Source organism: Castor canadensis, chromosome 15, assembly GCF_047511655.1.
Source record: "Castor canadensis chromosome 15, mCasCan1.hap1v2, whole genome shotgun sequence".
In the NCBI taxonomy this organism is placed as follows: domain Eukaryota; kingdom Metazoa; phylum Chordata; class Mammalia; order Rodentia; family Castoridae; genus Castor; species Castor canadensis.
In genome coordinates, this window is record NC_133400.1 from 57,988,967 (window position 1) to 58,014,729 (window position 25,763).

The 25,763-nt window shown below is 40.5% G+C and overlaps 1 protein-coding gene across 1 annotated transcript; it reads right to left on the reverse strand.

Moving 5' to 3' along the window:
• Positions 1-3,245: 3,245 nt before the first annotated feature.
• On the reverse strand, positions 3,246-25,418 carry LOC109681309 (mediator of RNA polymerase II transcription subunit 17-like). Its single transcript, XM_020156002.2, is given in 13 exon segments — positions 3,246-3,379; positions 3,382-3,456; positions 4,869-5,028; positions 6,946-7,063; positions 11,705-11,842; positions 13,671-13,849; positions 15,153-15,283; positions 16,241-16,393; positions 17,149-17,233; positions 18,432-18,568; positions 20,961-21,180; positions 22,890-23,055; positions 25,040-25,418. Coding segments are annotated over 13 exon segments (1,971 nt in total). The 5' UTR covers positions 25,315-25,418.
• Between the last annotated feature and the right edge of the window lie 345 nt (positions 25,419-25,763).

A 25,763-nucleotide genomic window follows, 5' to 3' on the forward strand; every position in this document is an offset into this window, starting at 1 on the left:
ACCACTTGATAATCCTTACACCATGATCTCTTATGAATCTGTGCTTTGTGAGGTATTTCATAAGATACATTTCTAGATGTGAACATGTGGTTGGAGATAGTGAACAATGTCAGCTATGGCTATTGACTTCAGAGAACTTGCACCATGGTACTGTGTCACAGGGTTTCTCAGCCTGGGAAATAGTTACCATCCTAAAATGAGATGAGAGAGACTTTATTTTACTCCCAAGTATGTCAAGCATCAACAAAAAGCAAGACTGGGGAAATGAGAATGAACATATTAAAGACAAAGGTAGGGAGTCTCAGGAGAGGTAAAACACAGAGCATGGCTTTAAAAATTACCTGGAAAACCCCCAAATTTTCTTCCACATCCAAAATATTTAAAGTAGGATTATAGGACATGTGAAACACTCTCTCTAGGTTATATATCTGGTTTCTAAAACTTCTAAATGCTTTTGTGTTGGGCAAGGGGGAGACTGGGGTTTGAACTCAGGGCTTTGAGCTTGCAAAGCAGGAGTTCTACCACTTGAGCCATTTCTCCAATCCATTTTGTTGTGGTTATTTTGGAGATGGAGGTCTCAAACAGTATTTGCTCAGGCTGGCCTCAAACTGTGAGCCTCCTGATCTCAGCCTACAGCTGGCTACAGGAGAGAATGGCTTAGAGCAAAGGACAAGTAGAAAATGGAGACAGAAAGGCCAAGGTTTTTTCCTGTTTTTAGTTAATTTGTGGGACTAAGTAAGGAGTCTGTGCCTTTCAGCAAAAGGGCTTTAAGCACCTCTTACAGCTTGACTCTTAGAATTACAGCTGCTTACTGCTTTCTATTTGCATGGCACCTTTAGAACTTAACATCCATTACCAACCTTATTGATAGCTGTGAGGTTAGCAAAGGGATTTCTTTATACCTACTTCTTTGTAAGAAAACAAGTTCAAAGGTTAACATTGTCAGGCTCATACAGATAGTGAATAGCAGAGCCAATATCCAAATACAGCTCTTTTGCCAACCTGTTGAACACTTGGGACTAATTGGTTTTCCCCTATCACCTCCCAAGTTCCTCTGCCCATACCCCCTCAGATCCACATAATTCAGGTTGAAACAAGCTGGGAATGTAGACACAAGGCAGAGTGAGGCTGGTTCAGCAACTCAGCTGCTTCAGTTTCTACCGTTCTGTAGGTGAGTAATGGCTGTTCACTAACAGAGACTTAACTGAATGGGGAAAGGAAGACATAAGATCTTAACAGCTATCAGTTTTCCACTCCTACGTATGGGTTCTCATCTGTTCTACTCAGTGTGGTCCTGGTCGGTAAGCTGTTCAGGACTTTTATATTTGACAGCAATTCTATGTCTATGAGAATCAAATAAAAAGAGCTTTTATCTTTTTAAAAATTTATATGAGTAATTCATTTTTTAGCTTACCAAAGTATCCATCTGCAATTAAGGGAAACTTAAAAAACCAAAACCTGATCTTTCAGTAAGAACTTGATGTGTCACTGTTCTGGTGTAAGCCTCCAAAAATCACACGTGAGACTTGTACAGTTTAGCCTGCTAGCCAAGGCAAATTTTGTGAGCCACCAGAATTTCTGAAGCACTAAAGACTTTTAATAAGTAACTGCAAATTCTGACCAATTTTTAAATTTTCCATGGAAAGATGCGGGGCTCTCTTTTTTTCTCGGTATGGAGTTTGAACTTCGGGGTTCAGGCACGCAGCTAAGCACTCTACCACTGAGCTACACCCTCAGCCAAGATGCAGAATCTTGGTCCGAAGAGGCAAAAAGCAAACAAAAGCACAAAGAAGTTGCATCACAGCCCATACGCTCCATTTTTCTTTAAAAACAAAATAAGATGGAGGAAGATGATGGGTTACTGCCATTATCTTAGAAATTATTAAAACAGAAGATTTTATTGATTGATTCATTGGAACTGGGGTTTGAACTCAGGGCTTTTGAGTTTGCAAAACAAATGCTCTACTGCTTGAGCCACAACTCCGTCCAAACAAGTTTTAAAAATTCAGTTTTAGCTGGCAGAGTAGCTCAAGTGGTACAGTGCCTGCCTAGCAAGCATAAGGCCCTGAGTTCAAAACCCCATACTGCCCCCCTAAAAAAAAAGACAAAAGGAAAAGAAAAAAATTCAAAGTTTTACTTCAAAGGATACTTTACTATGTATTGTTTTGGTGGTACCAAAAGGTCCATAAGCCTAAATTTTTTTTGTGGGGTTTGAACTCAGGACCTCACACTCGCTAGGAAGGTGCTCTACCATTTGAGCCACTCTGCCAGCCCAAGTCTGCATCTCTTATAATGTGAATTCTTCACACACACTTTAGGAGTGGAGCACTATTTTCAAGAAACATAAACATGTTACTTAGAAAAACCAACCCATGGGTCCATTAGTTCTTTTTTTCCCTAGAGAAAGCAGAGATCTAATGGAAGAACAAATTGGAGAAAGCAACCCAGGTCAGTTGAGGAGACTAGAAGGGAGGCAAGGGGACAGCTGGGTATGAGTATGCTAAGAGTATCAAGTGGACACAGGTCACTCAAATGGGAAAACAGATCAACAGGACAGGAGGAAGCCCTGAAGGTACAATCTGCCTTGTGCCCCTTCTGAGGAAGTTGTTAAACTGCTTATGTTTATGACTTGGGCATGTAAAGAAGACAGCTGGAGGAGGGACTCGGCTTTCTAACATACACAGCTTAAGAGTTCTAGAAATAGAACGTCCTTCTGCTGGGAAAGAGCTGGGTCTGCTCAGTGTAAGTGAATCTCTGAAAGCTAAGTCGTAAGAGTGCTTCTTCAACATTATGTGATCTTTTTAAGAAATGGTAAGAGGGCTGTGGGTGTGGCTCAAGTTATACAGCCCCCTGAGGCCCTGAGTTTAAACCCTCAATACTGCCAAAGAAAACAAACAACAACAAAAATAAACAGCAGAATGAATAGTTGATTTGAAACACACACTTTATTTGATGTTAACATCAAAGGGCCATTTTAAAAAGCAAATTAATAACATTTTTCAGGTTAACTGTATAAAAATATTATCTTACATCTTCCCCTACTATATACCTACAACTGTATTTAAACGTCTGCATTTCAAAGTACTTGCTACCTGTAAAGTGAAAGGTTTCAAACTGCTAGTTAAACATTTATTATTTTCGTAAAAAAAAAAAAAATACACCTTTGGAAGATTTCCCTTCCTTGTGCTTATAACTTATCTGCAAACATCTCAAGTCAAGGTTTCTGGAAGCTGTCCTGGAAAAGATCACAGTAGACAAGGACTAAGCACAGACATAAGCAGCTCCATCTTATAAACAAAGTTCCAACCTTCCATCTTATTCCACTGGACTTCTTTGAAGGGTCCACAAAGGTGACTCCATTTGTTATCTTGTAAAACATACTTTTTGGAAGATCTTTACACTGGTTACGAGGAAACTGAACCATAATTTTGCTGCCACTTTCAGGTCCATTACGAACTATGGAGGAAAAAACAAAATATCAATTAACTCATTTTGTAAACAAGGAAATTCCAAGGATAGCTGGGCGCTGGTGGCTTATACCTATAATCCTAGCTACTTAGGAGGTTGAGATTGGGAGAAGCACAGTTCAAGGCCGGCCCAGGGAAACAGGTCGAGAGAACTCCATCCCCAAAATAACCAGAGCAAACAGACTGGACATGTGGCTCAAGTAGCAGAGTGCCTGCTTTGCAAGTTCAAAGCCCTGAGTTCAAACCCCAGTACTACCATAAGGGAAAAAAAAAAAAAGGGGAAATAAATCCCACTTCATTCTATTGAGTATAAAAACCTATCTGTTCAACAACTTAAACAATCTTGTTAAATGATGCTTTTTGGCGGGGAGCGGTGCTGGGGCTTGAACTCAGGGCCTCACTGTCACCCTGGGCTGGCCCTGAGCCACAGTCTTCCTGGTCTCTCTCTTCTGAATAGCGGAGAGAGCAGCTGAGAGTACAGGCTCGAGCCACCCAAAATACTAACTTTTAAAAACTAATTTATGTGCACACACACACACACACACACACACACACGCACCAAGCTACTGTAAATATCTCTAAACTGTGTGCACTACAAAAATCATGTAAGATGAGCTGGGCACAGTGGTACGCATCTGTAATCTCAGTTACTCAGACAGAGACCGGAGGGATCGATATTTGAAGCCACCATGGACAAAAAGTTAGCAAGACCCCCACCTCAAAAAACAAGCCATGTGTAGTAGGACACACCTGTAATCCTAGCTATCCAAGAGACATAGGTAGGAGGACTATGGCCGGAGGCCATACAAACACACGATACCCTAACTGAAAAATACCTAACGCAAAAAAGGGTTGGTGTATGGCTCAAATGGTAGTGCTTGCCTAGCAAGCTCAAGGCCAAGTTCAAATCCTAGTACAACCATCTGAAAAAAAAAAAAAGGGAGTCTCCTCAAAGTAGGTGTTTTATTAAGCACCTCCTCTTGGTTCTACCTCTGTGGTTCTGTCCATGTGTATAGCACCATATCCATTCAACACCTGAGACTGCAGGAATAACAATGCTGACTGTTTAGAGGATCTACCAAGGTCTAATGTGCTGCTAAGATAAGAAATTTTTTTTTTTTTTGTGATACTGGGGATCAAACCCATGACCCCATGCATGCTAGGCAAGTGCTGTACTCCTTAGCTACAGTCCAGCCCACAAGCTATATGGTTTTAAGTACTAGAAAGAGAAGTAATAGTCTTTTGTTCTGAGTAACAGATATGATCAGATAAACATCACTGTAAAAAAAAAAAAATCAACTCACCAGAGATAAATTACTTTTATGGATATTTAACTATTAAAGCAAAATGTTAAAGTCAAAATCCCAATGGTTCCTACTCATTCAGAGCTGCAGAAAGTACCTGAAATAGCATAGTCTCCACTCGGGGAGGCCACTGTTATGGCGGAGGCATTGCCAATGCTCTCTATGGGCCCAAGTCCCACATGATTGCTGAAGCTGAGTACCTGCCAGCCCATAACCTTGGCCAGCTGCTGCACTGCATGCACCTGATGCTGTGACATCTGTGAAAGGAAAAGGAAATATGACAGTCAGTACTTTTACTTGCAGTGACTTGACATCATCCTTGTAAGCTTCTGTTAAGGGTTTGCAGTGCCTAGACAGCAACCCTGTCTTATGTTTAGGAGCCCTCCTCTGTGTGACTACTACAAAGAGGAAGCAAGACCCCTCCTGCCATTGCAGGAGACTGAATTCCTGGTACTTGCTTTCCCTGTCCCCTGGCAGCTTGAGCACAGGCACATGACCTAAACTCCAAATGGAGTCTCCCACCCGGATCACTGAATGTGAAGCAACACTAAAAGTAGCAGGTATGCTAAATATCCTCCATTCGCTCTTCAAGTCTAGTCCCTACCCTACTCTCTGCCCTCGGAGGCGCAACTGTTAACAGCCTCTTAGGTTCTCTGGCTTCAAGTGGGGTTCAGGTAATGGCACCCACCCAAGTAATGGGGGCTATCCAACAGCTGCCAGCAAGACAGCAAGGAGGACAGTGAGTCAGGGTATTTTCTCCCTTGGCACCATCCCTGTGAGGTTATCTAGGCTGGCGGAATCTCTTGACAAAAGGCCGCTGGTCTTCTCAAGTGGCTTACTCTATGTGGCTCTCCTTTTGTGGTGTAACTTGTCCCTCCCGTTAACCTTGGGCTAGGGCTGATGACTACCGTTAATGGCTCTCCTACAACCACAACTTTGTAGACAGACCCTCCCACACATGCTGCCTGTTTCTTCTTTAGACTCTGCCCCCAGCAGTGAGCGCAGCAGTGCCATTCCCCCAGCTTCCTTGGATTTCTATCCATTTGCAAATCTTGGTCTCTAGACTTTCCACTCATTCTACAAGCTATGCAGTAACAGGTCAACAGGTTTGCGTGTATGCTTAAGCATACATGGTCAAAGCCATTTAGTATCTAATCGGCTAAGAGCTACCATCCTTCACAAATACATTTTATTGACTTGGCACCAAAGACGCAAATCAGAACACAAGATTATTGCTTCTGGGATGGGGAATGTTTTTTTCTTTTATGTAAAAAACAGGATCTCACCCTAACATTTCAAAAATCCACCCTCTATCCTTTCTCCCATAATTCAGTATCTCACTAGACTAGCTGTGGTAACTTCAGGGAGAAGGCAGTAAAAATACTGTTCTTGGTTTACAAATAAGGAAAGAAAGGACCAGAAATGTATCTAGTGCCCCAAAGCAAGTTGGGTGTCAAGTGGTGACCAAACTCCAGTACTTTCTATACTGCTGTTGTAAGATTACAACATTCAACTTATTACTATGGATAATGTTCATTATTATTTGGCATCTGATCTCCCTTTCTCTAGTTTTCTTGGGTTAATACTTCTTAACTCCTAGTCCTGGAGAGGCTGTAAGTCCTGGAAATCCTAAGAAACAAAAATTTGCTAGTCTCAGAACTGGTCCTTCATCTCAAACAAAAGTAGATGAAGGGCTGGAAGTATAGCTCAAGTGATAAAACAACTCCCTAGCAAGCGTGAGGCCGAGTTCAATCCATAGTACCACTACCAAAAAAAAGAACAGGCTGAGGGAAGGAAGATAGAGAGCACAAGGTCAGTCTGGGCTTCACAGACCCTGTCTCAAAAAACCTACCAAATAAACAAAAATAAAGTGAGTGGAAACAAATCTACAGCAGTTCATTAACATTTTGAATTAACCAGCAGATTGCAAATGTCATTAGAAATTACATGAAATCCAGGCTGAAGGTGTGGCTGAAGGGCTAGAGTGCCCTCCTAGAAAGCGTGAGTCCCTAAGTTCAGCCCTTCAGTACAACCAAAGAATAAAAGGCAATAAAGGGTGTGTGTGTGTGGGGGGGGGTCCTCCTTTTATAATTGGCTACATTTTAATTACTTCTTAGCTTGTTCTTCAAGCAGTTATGAGAAAAAGGGATTAAGGATTTGTTTGCAACCACTACCTGAGACAAAAGAAAATCCTGTAGCTCGGGCTCCTGATGAGCTAGCGTAATCACTCTTCCGTCTCTGTGAGCGACTCGGACCTGCTCAACTCCAATGTTCAACTGCAGCTGAATGGACCTTTACAGATACACACGCTAAAAATCAGGAACATTCAAAATAATCTTACACAATGCCACAAACATTCAATTATATTACCATGGAAAAAAATCAGTTTTAACAATCTACACTAACATTTACGGAGGAGTGGGGTGGTCTTCCTAGGTTCCACTAAACAATCAGACCACACAGAGCACCAGTCTACTCAGTAGGCCAACAGCATATGCTCTTCTCTGGCAGTTCACAGCAGGACACGCAGCTGTCTACACAGCAGCACATACCTCCTTGTGACGAGATTCATACTGGGCATATATGGACCTGCCCTGACATCCCCCACTAGAGCTACAAGCTCTTGTAGTATCTCCATAGGCATGGTATCCAAGGTCCCCATTAAGAGAAGCCCTGTTTTAAAAGTCACACAATTCAGGAAGTCCAAAGGCACCTGTCATTATATAAAATTGTTCCCAAACTAGATGTATCTCATTAGTTTGGGACCATTTTTGCCAGAAGTAATTTAGCCTAGTAATATAGACAACATCTTCCCAGAGTTAACCAAAGGTCAAACTCTTACATAGACACTGGCATGGTGACTCATGCCTGTAATCCTAGCTACTCTGGAAGCCGACTGGGAGGATCTCAGTTTGAAGTAAGTTTAGGCAAAAAGTTTAACAGACCCCCATCTCAACCAACAAAAACTAGGTGTGTCTGGACACCAGTGGCTCATGCCTGTAAGGGATTGGCAGGATCCTGGTTTGAGGCCAGCCCAGGGAATACAGAAGATTCTCCAAAATAACCACAGAAAAATGGAGTAGAGGGGTAGCTCAAGCAGTACAGCCTGCTTTGCAATCCCAGTACTGCAAAAAACCAAAACAAAACAAAAACCTCACACAGAAAGGGAAAAAGTTTTGCTAACTATAAAAAGTTTATCCTGAAATAATCAGCAAAGAAATCAGAATATGCACTCTATTAACTTGACATAGGTCAAACAAAAAAGTCATAAAGTTTTTAATACATACCATTCAGACCACAGTACTCTTCCAAACAACTTACAGCCAGGTGCCTGTGGCTCAAACCTGTAATTCTACCTTCTCAGGAGGCAGAGAGCTGGAGGATAGCAGTTCAAAGTTTGCCCAAGGCAAACAGTTTGGGACACCCTATCTTGTAAAAAGAAAAACTATCACAAAAAAAGAGGCTAGCAACGTGGCTCAAGCAGTGTCTGCTAGCAAGCAGACAGATCGATCAATCTGAGTCTAACATACATATATATCTAACAAATATATATGTTAGATACTAGAACCTCTTGTTTTTAACTTTATCTTACAGGACATATTTGGGAATAAAGCATTTTGGTTTTGTTTTTTGTTTATCCTGGTGGGACAGGAGTTTGAACTCAGGGCTTTGCACTTACTAGGTAGGTGCTCCATCAGTTGACCCACGCCTCCAGCTCTAAAACTGTAAATTTTTTTGGGGTGGGTGGGGAGTGTGGAACTGGGGTTTGAACTCAGGGTCTCGTGCCTGCTAGGCAGGCGCTCTTACCATTTGAACCATCCCACCCTTTTATTGGGATGGGTTTTTTGGAAACAGAGTGTATCTACTTGCCCAGGGCTAGCTTTCAACCTCGATCCTCCTGATCTGTTCGTCTCCTGAGTAGCTAGGATTATAGTCATGAGTCACTGGTGCTGGCTCTAAATTGTAATTTTGATAAATTAAAGCTTACATTATTTTTTCAAAGTAAAACAAAGCTCAGAAGGCTTAAAGGAAAAGACACAGACTTAAGCAAATTAAAAAATAAATAAATTTAAACAAGCCAGTGCTGGTGGCTCATGCCTGTAACCTTAGCTACCTGGGAGGATGAGACCGGGAGTATTGTGTTTCGAGGTCAGCCCAGGTAGATAGGTGTGACTCAAGAGGTGGTGCGCCTGCTTGAAGCCCTGAGTTCAAACTTGAGTTCTCCCCTCCCCCCCAAAAAAACAAAAAGAAAATTAAACAAGAGTGTGAAGGGACAGGAATTCTTATCACTCACTATTGATGAGGTATACTTATAGCAACCACTTTGAAGAACTTGAAAGTATTAGTCAAAAATTTATATGTCCTCACTTTCAACCCAGCAGTTACATTTATAAGGACTTAATCCTACAGATATATTTACAGGAGCTGGAGGTGTGGCTCAGAGTGCCTACCTTGTGAGATCCTGAGTTTAAACCCCAGTACTGCCAGAAAAAAAAAAAATATATATATATATATACACGTATTATATATGTATACATATATAATACATACATGTACGTAAATACACACACACATATTTGAGCATACACAAGTTATTTTGCTGACATCCAACAAAAATCTCCACCTAGGGAAAATTAAAATTTTTTTTTTGTGGGACTGGAGTTTGAACTCAGGGCTTACCACCTGAGCTACACCTCCAGTCCATTTTGCTCTGGTTATTTTGGAGATGGGGGGGTCTCACAAAGTATTTGCCTGGGCTGGCTCGAACTGTGATCCTCCCCAACTCAGCTTCCCAGGTAGCTAGGTTTAGAGGCGTGAGCCAGCAGCATCCAGCTTAAAATAACAACAACAACAAAACTCACTTGATACATATAATGGAACACATTATATGCATAAGAAAAGAATGAGGCAGATCCATATAAGGAATGTCAATTCACTAATTTGCTACTAAGTAAAAAGAAGCACACAAACTAGGAATGATGGTGCAGGCCTTCCATCCCAGCACTTGGGAGGTGGAGGCAGGAGGAGCATGAGTTCAAGACCACCCTACGCTATATAGTGAGACTATCTCATCAAGGTGGAGGAAAAAAAGAGTACAGATCGTAAATGACCGCTAATATGCAGAGTTTCTTTTTGGGATGATGGAGAAATTCTGAACTACTAGATAACTATGATGATTACACAACACAGGGAATTAAAATTTTTAATTTTTTTTAGAAAGCTGCACAAAAGAAGTAAGGTGCAGGTGGGATCTACATACTTGAGAACGCAAAGACTTTCCTAGAATGATGTTCTGAAAATTGCTTTCAATTCTAAGTAGTCTCTAAAAGATGAGGATCTCTCGTGATCCCCTTTTCTTTTGTCCTTTTCTTTTTTTGGTTGAGACAAATTCTTGCTATATTGCCCAGGCTAGCCTCAAACTCAAAACCTCTTGCCTCAGCCTCCTGAATGCTGGGATTACAGTTGTGCTCCACAACACTCAACTCTCTCTTCCTGATTCTGTCAAGGATCTATCATCAAATTTTCTTTACAGAATTCACATTGAATATTGTAACCAGAATCACAAGGTTGTTTTGGTCTTTGGATTGGACATGAACTACTGAATGCCAATAATTGTCTCCTTTCTTTTTTTTGCACTCATTCTCTCAACATTTTTTATTATGGAAAAATTTAAACACAACCAGAAGTGGACTGTAGTATAATCATAACCTCTGATCCCATTACCCAGTCTTAAAAGGTAGAAACGCATTCCAAATTTGTTTCCCTATATTCAACACCCATTCTTTCCATCACATCCCAAAACCACCCAATTATTTTATTTCTTTAGATAGAGGAGAAAATTATGGTTCAGTTTCATTCCATCTTTTTTCATGTAAGTTTCAAAACGAATTAATTTCCTTTACATTGTATATTCTTTTATCTTGTATGAGCTTATGCTTACCATTTTTCACTAAAAAATAGTGAATTAAAACTGCCCCATTAAAAAGTAGTATTATAGTGGTGGTGGAGTGGCAAAAGTGGTAAAGCCCCTGCCTAGCAAACACAAGGCTCTGAGTTCACTCCTGAGTACTGCAAAGAAACAAACAAACAAAAAAAACAAAGACAAAACCAAAAAGTAATATAAATGCATTTTCTGTTCCTACTTTAAAGGTCAGTGATTTTGTGTCTCAACATGTTTTGTTCACCATAACTAGTTAGGTCTGTCTGAAATAAAACCTGCCCCTTGAAAAATAAATAAAAAGTACTCACAGACCCTGACAAATGTTTCCTCGAGGCTTTCGCAGACTAACTTGGGAAAGGGCCTCAGCTGTGCCTTATCAGTTGTTAAATTTCGAAGAGGTTCAAATGGAGACCCAAAACATGTGTTTGTGGTTCCTAGACAACTGTATTAACTTATGAATTGTGAATGTAAAATCAAGCAGACAGCATGTCAAAGAATGCTGGGACAAAAATCATTTTGCCACTTCACAGACACACAACTATCAACTGGTTTAAAAGGCATAATCATGAACTGGATTAGACCCAGGATCAATGCCAGGCCAAGAAAGAACTTCAAATCCTGGGCCGTTCTAGGCACAACACGCAGAGTACAGGCTCTAGTATAAATGGCTGTCCTGTCTCAAGTGCACTAGGCATGTCATAGCCTAGAGGCAATAACTGAAGCAGTGTGGCCTGTGTCTAAGGAGATGGGGCCACTAGAGCTGAAAGGCTGGGTTCACTTTTTCTGTAGCTCAAATGTGTGACATTTACCTAATAGATATTATTTTAGACATTCTTACTTTACATTCTTACAAACATGACAGTTGATATTATTACTGAAATGTTATTGCACCCTAGCAAACAAAAAAAAGTTTAATAGAATCCCTTAGCAAACACCAGTGCCTAACAAGCAACTTAACATCCTGAACACACGACTTTTATCTTGACACTTACTTGCATATTTGCTCATAACCTTGTGAGGTGATCAATACTTTCACACTAGACTCATAAACATCATTGATATTTGACCAATGGGCCTGTATCCGAGGATCCTCAATGCGGCTTGCTAAGCTGTCAATGGTTGCAGCAGTTCTTTAAAAGAAAAGTTAAAGTTCTTAAAAAGTCACCATATAAAATGAAAGGATTTAAACTGATTATATGAAAACATGGAAATCAAATGACTACTTTTTGAAAATACCACCATTTGAAAAGCAAAGCCCCCCCCTTACCCCTCCTTGTTGAGGTTTGAACTCATGGCCTTCTACTTGCTAGGCAGGTCATCTACCACTGAGCCATACCCCCAGCCTGAAAAGCAAAGATTTTAAACAAAGGTAGAGGTAGTTCTGAGAACCTCTGCACACTGCACTGATGTGCTGGTCTTAGCTTCATCTCACAACTCATATCAATCACACATTCGTGATTATCACAATTCATGACAGGCTTATGCTCTTTCAACTCCATTTGTTTTGTCCCATTCAGGAAAGCTTATCAGGCCACAAGTAAGAAAGATACTTCTCAGGCCCTAACTAATCTGAAACAAATCATTCGCAAGTGTCAATACTTGATCCCTGGTAACAAATGACATAGGAGACACCCGTACTTAGATTATTATAATAGAATTAAAATCAAATTCAAGAGAAGCTAGAGACCTTAAGCACAATCAAAATCTTACACACCAAGAAAGAAAAATATGATAAAAAAAAATGAGAAATAACATTAAGTGTTCATTATATACCAAATATTACAATTAAGTGCTTTCATTAATTGTATTGCTTAATCTTACAACTCTATATGCTGGGTAGGAACTATTTTCTCCATTTTTCAAAAGAGAAAAAAGGTTAGCATTGTTAAGCAATTTGCCAAGGTCACATAGCTGTAAGCTGGGGTATAAAACCTGGGAGTCAACTGCAAAGCAAGTACTCTTTCCTTTGTATCTTAGACACACTGCTTAGATCCAAAACATAAATTATGTAAATTGATCAAACTACTGGATGCCCTTACTTTCTAATTGTCTAACTCTAGCAATTTATTGGAAAGACAAACAGCTTAGAGAAAATGGGAAGAAATGACAACAGCTATGGTGGAAAGGGACTTTCACATAAACAACAAGGATTTGCTCTTTTCCCCTGCTGCTCCAGTAGTGGTAATTTCTAATCTGCTCTTAACTTTCCCTTTCCATAGTTTGCTTCCCTGACAGTGAATCAAAATTCCTACAACAGACAGACACGGATGCAAGAATGTTCTGCTCTGCATCTATCAACAAACTGGGCATAAAAAAATACCTAGTGACTGAGAATTTGGAAAGAAATTACAGAATACTCACTTAAGAGTATATGACTCAGCTATTAAAGTATCTTTGAATGCCGGGCATTGGTGGCTCATGCCTGTAATCCTAGCTAGCAAGGAGGATCGAGGTTCAAAGCCAGACTGGACAAAAAGTTCTCCAAACCCTATCTCAAAAAACACCATCATGGGAAAAAAAAAAGGGCTGCTGGAGTGGCTCAAGGTATAGGCCCTGAGTTCAATCCCCAGATCACAAAAAAAAAAAAAAAAAAGTATCTTTAAGAACTTGGTGAAAGAAGAAAAATTTGCAATACAGTATTAGGAGAAGGTAGGATATAAAATTTTATGAACCTAGATTTAGTAAAATAAAAAAAGTCTAGTTTCCTAATGCACATGTCTAGTCACTTGTCTGCAAAATTTTAGTGCAGTGTTAGAAACACTACATTAAGTTATATTGGCCATGCATCTAACCCTTCCCCATACATGTCAGGACCTTGCCTATCTTCATAAACTCTTACACTACAGCCACCTTCTTCCTGGGGGGAAAAAAGGTTAAAGCTCCAAAAATTAATTACATGAAGCAATACAGGAAAAAGGACCTCAATTTCACAGAAAAAGTTGCTTTCTTCATCCTTACCTGATCCTTAGAAAAATATGCTTTGCTTATTTAATTATTTTTTTCCAGAAGTCCTTCACTAAAGAATTAATTTCATTTTTATCAAAAGCTTGAGGACCCGAAAGTCTCATTCTCTTGTGGCCAAAAGGTGCACTTGCTGGGTGAGGCATCATGATGGAACTCAAGGTCTGTTTATGAAACTGACAAAAACAGCCATTTGAAATGACCAATGCCCACGAAGTAAATACAACACAATATTTAATCAAAGCAGGGCTCACACCTTGGAAACACTGAAAGCAATAGGCTTGAACTACACATGAAAGCAATTGTGGCAGAGAAGATACATGCTAGCATCTACCAGATCATGCACAATACAAGTCTGTAAAGAGAAGGACCCCTTCGAGATTATAATTTTTTATTTGTATTTATTTATTTATTTATTTTTTGTGGGAATGGGGTTTAAACTCTGGGTTTCGCATTTGCAAAGCAGGTGCTGTACCACTCGAGCCACAGCTCCAGTCCATTTCGGTGTGGTTACTTTGGAGATGGTGTATCTCAAACTATTTGCCTGGGTTGGCCTGGCCTGAAACGGAGATCCTCTGGATCTTAACCTCCCAAGTAGCTAGGATTACAGATGTAGCCACTGAGCTATAATTTTTATTTAAAATATAAAACAACTGTACTTCACTTAGTCTCGTCGAGAAAATATATGCCATCAGTAGATATTTATTCCTCTATGTCTTAGACTCAGAGATCCCCACATTTGGCTGCTTATGAGCAACCTGAGGAGATTTTTAAAAACAACAGCTTTCACACCATCACAATCAACTGCACCAGATCTTGGAGCAGGGTAGGGAGGCTAGAATACATACTTCTGTGAAGTATCTCAGGAGCTCCCTTTGAAATGAGTCTGTACTGTGAACTAGCACTTTGGAAACATAGCTGTAGATGACTTCCATTTCCAGTCACAGACCACAGCATAACTTTTTCCATCTCTCTCTGCCCCGTCCCCATCAGAATTGGCCTTCCCTCTGCACCCTTCAGTATGTATTTTCTATAGTCCTACTATAAAACTCATTGTAGCTATGCACCAGTGGCCCATGCCTATAATCCTAGCTACTCAGGAGGCAGAGATCAGTGGGATTGTGGTTCAAAGCCAGCCTGGGCAAATAGTTCACAAAACCCTATCTCGAAAAACTCATCACAAAAAAAAGGGCTGTTGGAGTGGCTCAAGGTGTAGGCCCCGAGTTTAAAACCCAGTACCACAAACAAAACAAAACAAAACAAAAAACCTTGTTGTATAAATATTCCTACCACTATGTTTGCAAACAAGGACTTTATTCTGATTATTTCAGAACCTCCAGCACACAGAAGGATCCTCCTCATCAGGTAGTGAATGCTGTTGCTATGTGCATAACTGAAACTCAGCGGAGGGGAGGTTTGTACATATTCACTGCCCTGGATGTGCTCACCACAATGCAAAGAAAACATTTATTTTATTACCTCTCTAATCAGTAGGTGCAAATTATGCTCCAGAACATAGAGATGATCTTGTGGACTTTGCTTCTCAATAGCAGATTTCTGGGATTTCTTATCATTTGAGGAATGGCACAAAGAAATAGGTAACTGCAAACCTATTTATAAAAAGGACAGATGCAAATAACCTACAATGTGGACAGGTACAAATTATCTTCATGAAGTATCATCACAGCCCATTCTCAAAATGTCTTCCCTCATAAGGTACAATAACAACACATCCTCAAAAATTACACATTCTAAACTTGAAGATCAGCCCTCACCAAAATGACCACTCATGAATATAACAGACTCCTGTGCATTTTAACAATTCAAATTCTGTTGAACAATTGAATTGTTCATGTCAATTCTATATAATATGGTTGCTGACTTTGAGCTGTGGCTAAAGACTGGTGAACAAGCTATATATTTTTTCTTCCTCCCTTTAAAATTAAAAAAAAAAAATTTAAACCAAGGTTTTTTTATTGTTCTTTAACACAGAATTAGTATCTGATTCTTATCCAGTAGAAAATAGATACTCTTCTCTGCTCCAATGAGAACTGAGATGGAATTTTTCACTTCTATAACCTATTCCCTTGACAAGGCACAGTGTTAAAAATTTAAGTCTTAATATACAGTTATAAGAATTTATACTAAAAGAGTAAGTTCAAAGTTAATGAAAAAAATGATTTCTAGAATAAGTCTAATTGTATTTGAATAAAAATCTAGCTTCTACAAATGTAGGAATATTATGAGTAAATTTTTTAAACTGACATTTTCTTTAGTCAAAGCAGTATCGGTGAAAAACCTCACTTGGAAACAACTGATGCTAACAGTAGCCATGTGAGTACAATTTTTATTATATGCTTTTAAAATCCAAGAGTTACACTCCTTAGGACACTCAATAAAACTGGCACTGTGTTACGTGCTTTCCTGGCCGCCATCATGGACAGCACACTTTTGTGTTATCAGTCTCCTCTTTGCTGTTATTATTCTCCCAACACACCCAAGTAGCTATCTTGTTCCCCAAAATACAAAGTACCATTTAAGTCTCAAAAAAGGCTGGCTGTTCTTACTTGGAAAGGGTTGAGAGATAATCTGGTTTTTCATTACAATGTGAGGAATCTGTGATTTAATTTGAACAGCTTCCCGAGAGAGCTGCGCAAAAATTTCTTTACACAAGAGAACATTCTGTGCTGCCTCTAATTTTGCCTGCCAATGTGGGGAACCTGAAAGACAAGAGATATGGGCATATTTCAACTCTCTGACCATACTACCTATGTATTAACTAGCCTCAATGATGACCTGAATATATAAGTTCAGAAAATGCTAACCCCTAGTACAACGTATTTTTCGCCAAAAATAAAAATCCCACTTCCTTTAACCAGAGAATACTAGTAAATAAATTCAATCTAAAAAATAAAAAAGACTGAGTGCTGGTGACTCACGCCTGTAATCCTACCTACTCAGGAGGCTGAGATCAGAAGGATTGTGGTTTGAAGCAGCCCAAGGAAAAAGTCTGAGAGACCCTATCTCAAAAACACCCATTATACAAAGGGCTGGTAGAGTGGCTGAAGGTGTAGGTCCTGAGTTCAAGCCCCAGGACCAAAAAAAAAGTATAGCTATTCATTGATTTACAAATTATAAAAAGTATATTTCCAGAGCTGGGCATGGTGGCACACGCTTGTAATCCCAGCATTTGGAAGGCTTAGGTTGGAGGACTGCAAGTTCAAGGCTAACCTGGGCTACATAGTAAGACCCTGTCTAAAAAAAAGCCAGGCACCAGTAATGCACACCTGTAATCCTAGCTACTTAGGGGAGGCTGAGATCAGAAGGATCATGGTTCAAGGCCAGCCCCTCCCACCCCCCCAAAAAAAAACAGTTCTATACTGTCATACTCCAAAGCATCTATTTCCCCTTGCTATATCTATGTTTGGTTTATGTAAGTTAAGTCAAGAAGTTAGAGAGTTGAACATAACCACACCTGGTTTGGATTTGGGCAAAGATCGCTTGAAGGGATTAACTGTGCCAAGATCACCAATGTCTGGAGCCTGTTTTTGAATGGACACCTGTAGAACAATAAGAACAGAGAAAAAATGTTAGCAAATTAGCTTCAGGGTAATAAGACATTACTTGAGTCTGAAAATCTCGACTGAGGGAAAATAACCTATTCTGAGGCTGAGGAGTGTGACCCATACTCCCAAAACTTTTCAGGCTCTATAAGGGATCAAGCTGAGAGGACCTGACAGGATGCTGTGTGCCCTGCTGAGACCCAGCCTAGTGCATCATCCCTCCAAACCTCAAAACAAAGCTGCCCTGCTGAAGTTCCGGCCCTTGTTGATGGCTCTGGGGCACAGGCCCTGTGAGTTAGCCGAAATGGTTAGCAATGCCAGACAGGATTAGTTACAGTCCTGCTTCTACTGCTAATGCCTATAAAACAACCTCCCCCAAACACAGTCACTTAAGAATTCTTTAGGTTTCATATTCAAAAGTAGCCAAGAAACTAAGTGACTAAGATCATCCCAAAAAACCTGATAATAAGCAAAACTAGAGTGAGGGAGAATACTCACAACTCTAGTGTAGGTGGAGTGAGCCTAACATTATGTGCAGGTTGGACTGCAGTGATTGTGAACTGAAATTAAGCAACATGTGTGCAACATGTTCGGGGAGACTACGGGAAACATGCATAGACTAGAACCTAAAGCGTTTCTCAGAGTAGACTTCTTGAAAGTCGCTGCCTTGGGCCTACACTTGGAAGCACAAATAAAGTTTTAACAAAAAAGAAAAAGAAAAACAAAACAAAACAAAAGAGCCCGCACAGGTGGCTCACGTCTGTAATCCCATTTACTCAGGAGGCAGAGATCAGGAGGATCACAGGTAGAAGCCAGCACAGGCAAATAGTTTGTGGGAACCTATCTTGAAAAAACCATCACAAAAAATGGCTGGCAGAATGGCTCAAAGTGTAGGCCCTGAGTTCCAGCCCCAGTACTGCAAAAAAAAAGAAATTACTTTAAAAATACTCTTTTTTTGCGGGGTGGGGAGGTGGGAGGAGCAGTACTGGGGCTTGAACTTAAGGCCTCACGCTTGCTAGGCAGGTGCTTTATGCTTGAGCCACTTCACCAGCCATTTTGTTTTGGGTATTTTCAAGATAGGGTCTCACAAACTATTTGCCTGGGCTGGCTTTGAACAGAGAGCCTCCTGATCTCTGCTAGGATTCCAGGTGTGAGCCTCCAGAGCCCAGCTTTGACAAAATACTTTGATCAATACCTTGATATATGCAGAACCCTCTCAATCACTAGGAATTTGGACATCAAGGGGACAGTAACCTTCAGGTATCTTCTTATCCAGATCAATATCTGTGTTCTTTATTACTTCAAATGTAGCATGATGGGGAAAAAGAGATCCTAACAGAGTTAAGATAGGAAAATGAACAGAAAGCACATTAAGTCAACATACATACTAAACATGTAATACTTCATATCCACATCACTGAACCGTAAACCAAGCTCCCCCTAAAAATGTGGGTCTTTTTGGTGGGAAAAGAGAAGGAATGGTGAGCAAAGGGAAGAAAGGAAGCAGGGAAAAGATATTATTTATCTTAAAAAAAAAAAAAGCAGCTAGGTAGCTCACTTCTGTAATCCTAATTACTTGGGAGGCTAAGATCAGGAAGATTATGGTTTGAGGCCAATCAGGACAAGTAGTTGGCTAGATCTCATCTCCAAAATCCCCAGAACAAAATGAACTGGAGGTGTGGCTCAAGCAGTAGAGCACCTGCTTTACAAGCGCAAAGCCCAGAGTTCAAACTTCACTCCCATCAAAAAATAAAAATTGGACAACACTCCTGGGCTAGGGTACGGCTGTGTGGAAGAGCACTAGCATGCTAGAGGCCCTGGATTTGATCCCCAAAACCACAAAAGCAAAGCAAAACAAACAGGTCTTAAGGGTAGTAAGGGTATCATTATAATGTGAACTCCATAGGCCACACAAATTGTGTATTCCAGTGGGGTTTTACTTTAAAAATAAGTGTGCTTCTAAATTTCTCAAATTTAAGCCTCAGGGATAATATATTTCCGGAGCTCAACCTCTGTAATCTGGTTGCAGTTGAAGTATTCTGAATCCAGCAACAGAAAGACAAAAGAACACTGCACACAGGATCCTTTTCCAGCCAATTCCCATATTCTTATGGGATGTATTTTTGTGCAGTTAAATTATATGAGTGGATGATTAAGTGCAACTCCTGTCTTATAACAAGGGAAGATATTCTAGATCTTCTTGCCATTAAAAACAATGTAATTCAATCTTTTCATAATCATAAATGATCATCCCAAAGAGAAATTAAGTATCTGCACATAATTATTTGTGAGAAAGAACTTACAATGTCTAAAACCATAAAGTACTACTTCTACAGACCATGTAAAAAATGGATTTATCAGCTTTTTAGTGGGATTTTTTTACCTTCAGAGGTCAAAATTCTCAAATTTGCATCAGTGAAGTATTTAGGTCTTCTAGTATTTAACTTAATCACCGTGACTTACCTTCCTTTATTTTTTTGCAGTACTGGAGTTTAAACTCAGGGTCTGTATCTTCTTGAGCCACTCCACCAGCCCTTTTTTGTGATGGGTTTTTTCGAGATAGGGTCTCTTGAACTATTTGCCCAGGATGGCTTTGAACCACGATCCTCCTGATCTCTGCCTCCTGAGTAGCTCACTCAGAATGATGGTCTCCAGTTCCATCCATTTATTTGCGAATGATAAGATTTCAATCTTCTTCATGGCTGAGTAAAATTTCATTGTGTAGAAGTACCACATTTTCTTAATCCGTTTGTCAGTAGTGGGGCATCTTGGTTGTTTCCATAACTTGGCTATTGTCAATAGTGCTGTAGTAAACATGGTATGCAGGTGCCTCTGGAGTAATCTATGGTGCATTCCTTTGGGTGTATCCCTAGGAGTGGGATTGCTGGATCATATGGCAGATCTATGTTCAGTTTTTTAAGAAGTCTCCAAATTTTTTCCCAGAGTGGTTGCACTAGCTTGCATTCCCACCAACAGTGTATGAGGGTTCCTTTTTCCCTGCATCCTCACCAACACCTGTTGTCAGTGGTGTTTTTGATGATGGCTATTCTAACAGGAGTGAGGTGGAATCTTAGCATGGTTTTAATGTGCATTTCCTTTTATCAGCCCTTCCTTTAATTTTAATTTTAGGATAACGATGGCTTGCACTAGCACATGAATCCATTGGGTTTTATTTTTCCTTTGGTGGTATTGAGGTTTGAACTCAGGGCCTCATGCTTGTTAGGTAGGCACTCTACAACCTGAGCCACCCCACCAGCCCTGTTATAGTGCTGGGTTATTTTCAAGATAGGATCTCTTGAACTATTTGCCTGGGCTGGCTTCTAACCCCGATCTTGCTGATCTCTGCCTCCCAAGTAGCTAGGATTACAGGTGTGAGCCATGTGATTCCATTTAAGACCTCATTCTAATATTGTTTTCTCAAGTACCCCAACCAGGACTCCTTGCCTCATCTCTCAGCATTCAAAGTTTTTACCCCATTGACCTGTGAACCTTATATACAACATCTTCAAATCTCTGTTTAATGAGCCTAACAGGTTTTCAAATTGAAGCTAGGTTATTTATTATAGGGCTATGAGAAAAACGGTTTTGGCTGAAGTGTAAAGAAATTAAATTTTCAAAATTTTAACATGTAGCTGACAAGCAATGTATTATTGAAGGATGTGTAACATTACAGTCAACCCTATATATGTACACAAAAAGAACAGTTTTTAACAATTATCCATACCTGCACTTCTGTAGCTCAGATCACCAAGAATTTTATCTCCAATTTTTCTAGGCTTCCAGTGTTGCCTTAATCTCAAGAGCTCAGAGTTGAAGTCTCTTTGTAGCTTGTTTTCTTGGTTTTCCGTAACTGACTTAGTCAGTCTTTCTGCTCCCTTCAATAGGATTTGTGCTGCTCCAGCAAGTGACTTCTTTTTAGATATCAGCTGCAACGTCTGAGGATTCTATCAAAAATAATCTATCAAGTTTTCTATCCAAAACTGCAGTTCTGTATTATTTTCAGATGACTTTAAAATTACACATTTTCTCAATAACAAGATACCTTTTCAAGAGAAAATTTAGAAATTAAGGAAAAGCAAAGAGGGACAATGAACTGCTTTATATCTCCTGGCACTCCAAAAAAATTTTTTTTTTTTTTTTTTTTGTGGTACTGGGGTTTGAACTTAGGGCTTCACACTTGCTAGGCAGGTACTCTACCACTTGAGCCACTCTGCCACCTTACAATGTTTTTTAAAATAATAATAAAAAATAACCTGAACGTATTTTTTTAGTCAACTAACATAAAGACCTCTGTTAAACCAAAAGTACCACAATGGACTAGAAATACTCCTTCTTGTATACTGCTATCTCAACTGCTACCCACATATATACCCTTCTGTGGTACTCATACACTAAAGTCTATAATCCCTGCTGGAATGTAACTTAGGTGACAGCAGAAACCATTATACAGACACTGACACTACAACAATGCTTGAAATACCTGATTTAATGAATGAGTTCAGTGAGAATGAATATAAAATTATATTACTACAACCTATCAAAGTACTTTTGGTGGTACTTGAGTTTGAACCCAGGGCCTCCATGTGCCTGCTAGGAGATGTTCTACCTCTTGAGGCAAAGGGCTTTTGGAATTATTACACAGAATTAATATTAAATGTACTTCACTTCTGAAAACTGAGCTCAGTAAATCTATCTATCTATATATATATATCCACAATCATAACCAATTTGTGTATTTTATTACCTAGATATACTTCCAAAAGTACAAGTTTAATAAAAGAAAGTTTTCTGGTTGTATAATAGTCAAAATTCACATTAGACAATCTAACTCAAATTTCTTGAAGACGTTACGCTCCTAGAGACTGTTTACATGGAGTGAAAAAAGCAATGTGCCACGAGTAAGATGTGCGAGTTCTAGTTTTGGTTCCCAAACTACAAGCTTGACTGAAACCTGACATACTACAAATCCTCTAGACCTTACTTTTCTCTCTTTAAAATGAAGGAAGTATATACTAAATGAGCAATTATATTTAATTAATTTTATTTGCACATGGGTTCTAACAATCCTTACCTCCTCTCCATGACACACTCTTACCACACTCCTGATGCCTGTTTTCCTAAGGACTTTCCTAGCAGTCTCCTTGGTTTCTGTCGCTTCATTCACTAATCCATCATTCTGCTACCTCTCTTTCATCTTCAAATGTTCAAATACCGAATATAGTCTTTATCTAATACCAACAATTCATATGCTCCATAATTTGGCCTTAGTTTTCTAACCAATCTCTTAAACAAAAGGAAGGGGAAAGAACTGACATTTAAGGCTACACAACTAGTGAGGGTAGAGGCAGAACTGAGTCTGTTTAAGTCTAAAGCCATTCTATTATCACATTTTGTGTGAAATATACCACGGACTAAAGACCCAGGCGGTAAGAATTTCCTAAGATTTGGGAAACTTTAAAGCATTACATTAACAAATCTCAACACCTCCAAGAGTCACACAAACATAAAAAAAAAAAATACAGATACAGATACAAAGCAGTTTTATGCTTTTGCTTTGGACCAGAAAGTCCAAATCTTCATCTGGACAATAGGCATACAACCAAAAAATGGTTCAGGGACTTAATAAAAAGTTTCAATTAAAGCCTACAAATACCTGTTTTGGAGGAAGTGCATCCTGAGAGACAGGATCGAGAGTCATAAACTTTTTATCCCTAAAATTACTGAGAACATCATAAAGAACACACATTTCTGTCAGGGCACTTCTCATATTGTTCTTCACTGAGTCCCAAGGCCATAAGGAAGGTTGAAACTTCACCAATCTTGAAAAGAGAAAAAAAAGAACAAGAAATACAGAAGTATAAGTTACATTGAACAGAAGACAGAAAAGCTCATTTGGAAGGCTTACAGTACTAAAAGGAGAAATAAAGTTCTTTCAGACAGTCTGCCTTTTATCCTATTCCCTCCAACCTTTCTTGAATCTTTGTTAAGACTTAATACAGCATTCTTGATATGACAAATGTCTCAATTCCAGAAGTTAACTCTCTCAATACAATATTACAGCTAGACACTTTTAAATTTATGCAAGCCTTTTAATGTCCTGCTTACTTCCAGCTTTTAGAACTTGAATTCAAGTAATGACAGAGAATTGAAACAGAAAAGTTTGAAGCCAAAGCTGGCCTGTACTGCCAGCCCTGGTATTAGCTACACTAGCATACTTACACTTCCTTGCAAGTGTCTTTTATTTGATACATGCTCACTGTTTAGTGTTCAGATGACAAACTATTTGAGTAAAAAGTGAAAGTTTTCCTTTGTTCTCATCCTTGATTCTCTTCTGAGATAACCACTAGCAATAGCTGGAGTGCATCCTTTCAAAGGCTTTCCTATACATTTACATACATATATTCCCATTTTTCTGTTACTTGCTTCCCCCCCCCGACACACACACACTTAATAAGATCTAAAGACACTTCCACATCAGCACATATTCATGGGTCCACTTCCTTGTATAATATTCTGGAACATGGATGTACAATAACTTTAACCATTCCTATTCAACAGACATGGAGTGCTTCCAACAATGCTGATAGTGTAAGCATCTCAAACACATACTTGTGTAAATGTACAAGTTTTTTTGTAGGCTAAATATTTAGGTGTGATATTAGTGGACCAAAAGAGATGCACATTTAAAATTCCGGCACATATTAAACTTCTAAACTGCCTTCCAAGAAAAGCTCTACCAAGTCACATTCCCAACACAGGATATTAACAATATTTTTAGTTTTTTAATTTCTGTCAATTTTATACATGACAATCTTTTCCCTCTTCTTTTTGAGACAGCTTCTCACTATTTAGCCTAGATTGGCATAGACCTGTGATCCTTCTGCCTCAGCTTCCCAAGCGCTGGAGTTACAGGCCGGGATTACAAGCATGTACCACCACACTCAATATTGAAACGGGCATCTTTAAATTCCCACTTACACTGGGTCTGTTGTATAACTAAATCAAGAATTGTGATTTAAAAAAAAAACAGTTTGACAATGACAATAAGAATACAAAACCCACTCATGCTGCTTCTGCAATTTCCTACTATGTAGCCTCCTCCCTTCCAGTTTTGTTTTTTCCTGTAACTCATTTACTGCAAAGCATCCAGTGTGATCTTATAAACAAGCAAATCACCGTGTCTACTTAAAATCCTCTAAAAGTTTTAGGCTGTTCTTCTGATAGAAGCCAAATGCTTATCCTGATCTACTAGGGTCTACAAGATCCGACCTCTCCCTATCTTAGACTTTTTTTTTTTTTTTTTTTTTTTGGTGGCACTGGGGCTTAAACTCTGGGCCTCAGGCATGCGAGGCAGGTGCTCCACCACTTGAGTCACGCCCCCAGCCTACCTTAAACTTGATCTCACATTCCAGTCGCCACAGACCTCTTTTTTGCGGGGCGGGGGCCGGCACTGGGATTTGAATTCAGGGCTTCACGCTTGCTGGCAGGCGCTCGACCACTTGAGCCACTCCACCCAGCCTGACACAGAACCTCTTAATGGCAGGTGCTCCTATCCATCCTGCACGCTGCAGAGAAGCAAAGTAAATGCCGAGGTCACACAGCCGCTGAGCTCTCAACCACTAAGTGTGCCACACTACAGGCGCTCCGTTTAAAACAGTGTCAGACGTTACCGGTGACAGTGACTCAAACGCTGCCACTCAGAGACCCGCAGGACAGGAGCATCAGGAGTTAGGCCGTGTCCTGAAAGTCCCGCTGCAATGGAGACGCGACGGGGCGGCTTCCAAGCGCACATCTTTGCTGCACGGCCAAGCAGCTACCTTCCTACCTTCCTCGTCGTCCTGGTCCGCGCTGGACCCGGCGCCCGCCCAGTCCTGCGCGTCGCCCTCGGCCCCCGCCGCCTCCTTCTCCTCCTCGGAGCCCGAACCCTGGCTGAAGTCGATCCGCTGGGCCAGGCGCGCCAGGTTCTGGGACATGGACAGCGGCTGCAGGTAGGTCTCAGTGCCATCCAGGCCCACTTCCTGCACGTGCTTCTCGCAGGCCGACTCGATGCTGATCCGCACAGCGCGGACCCCCGACATGCTGCCTGCGGCGGAGGCCCCCCAGCGGAAGCCCTCAACGCTGGGAAACCAAACCCCGCTCTCCGCGCGGAAACAAAGCCCAAGGCGCAGCGCGTTCCCAGAAGGCACTGCGAGGTTCCCGCCCCGCAAATCTCTCTCGGAACAAAACTGGGCAGGCGCGGGAGCTCCGGCTGGGAGCGCTTCCGGTGCATCCGACTGCTGGTCCGGAAAGCATCTGGCCTGTGAGGGGCTGGCAGACTGCCGAAGGGTGGGCCCGATCCGGTTGTGGGTTGTGGAGACACGCGTGCTGGTGTCGGTCTGCGATGTACCTGTTACTTGTTTGAGGGTCCGGGAAGAGGAAATGAGTGGGGCGCCGGTTCTGGGCAATGAGAATGCCGCGGAGAGGACTGAGGTTTGCGGGCTCACACCTACAGTGGAAACGTGTCTGAGTTACAAAGAGTTACAAGTTA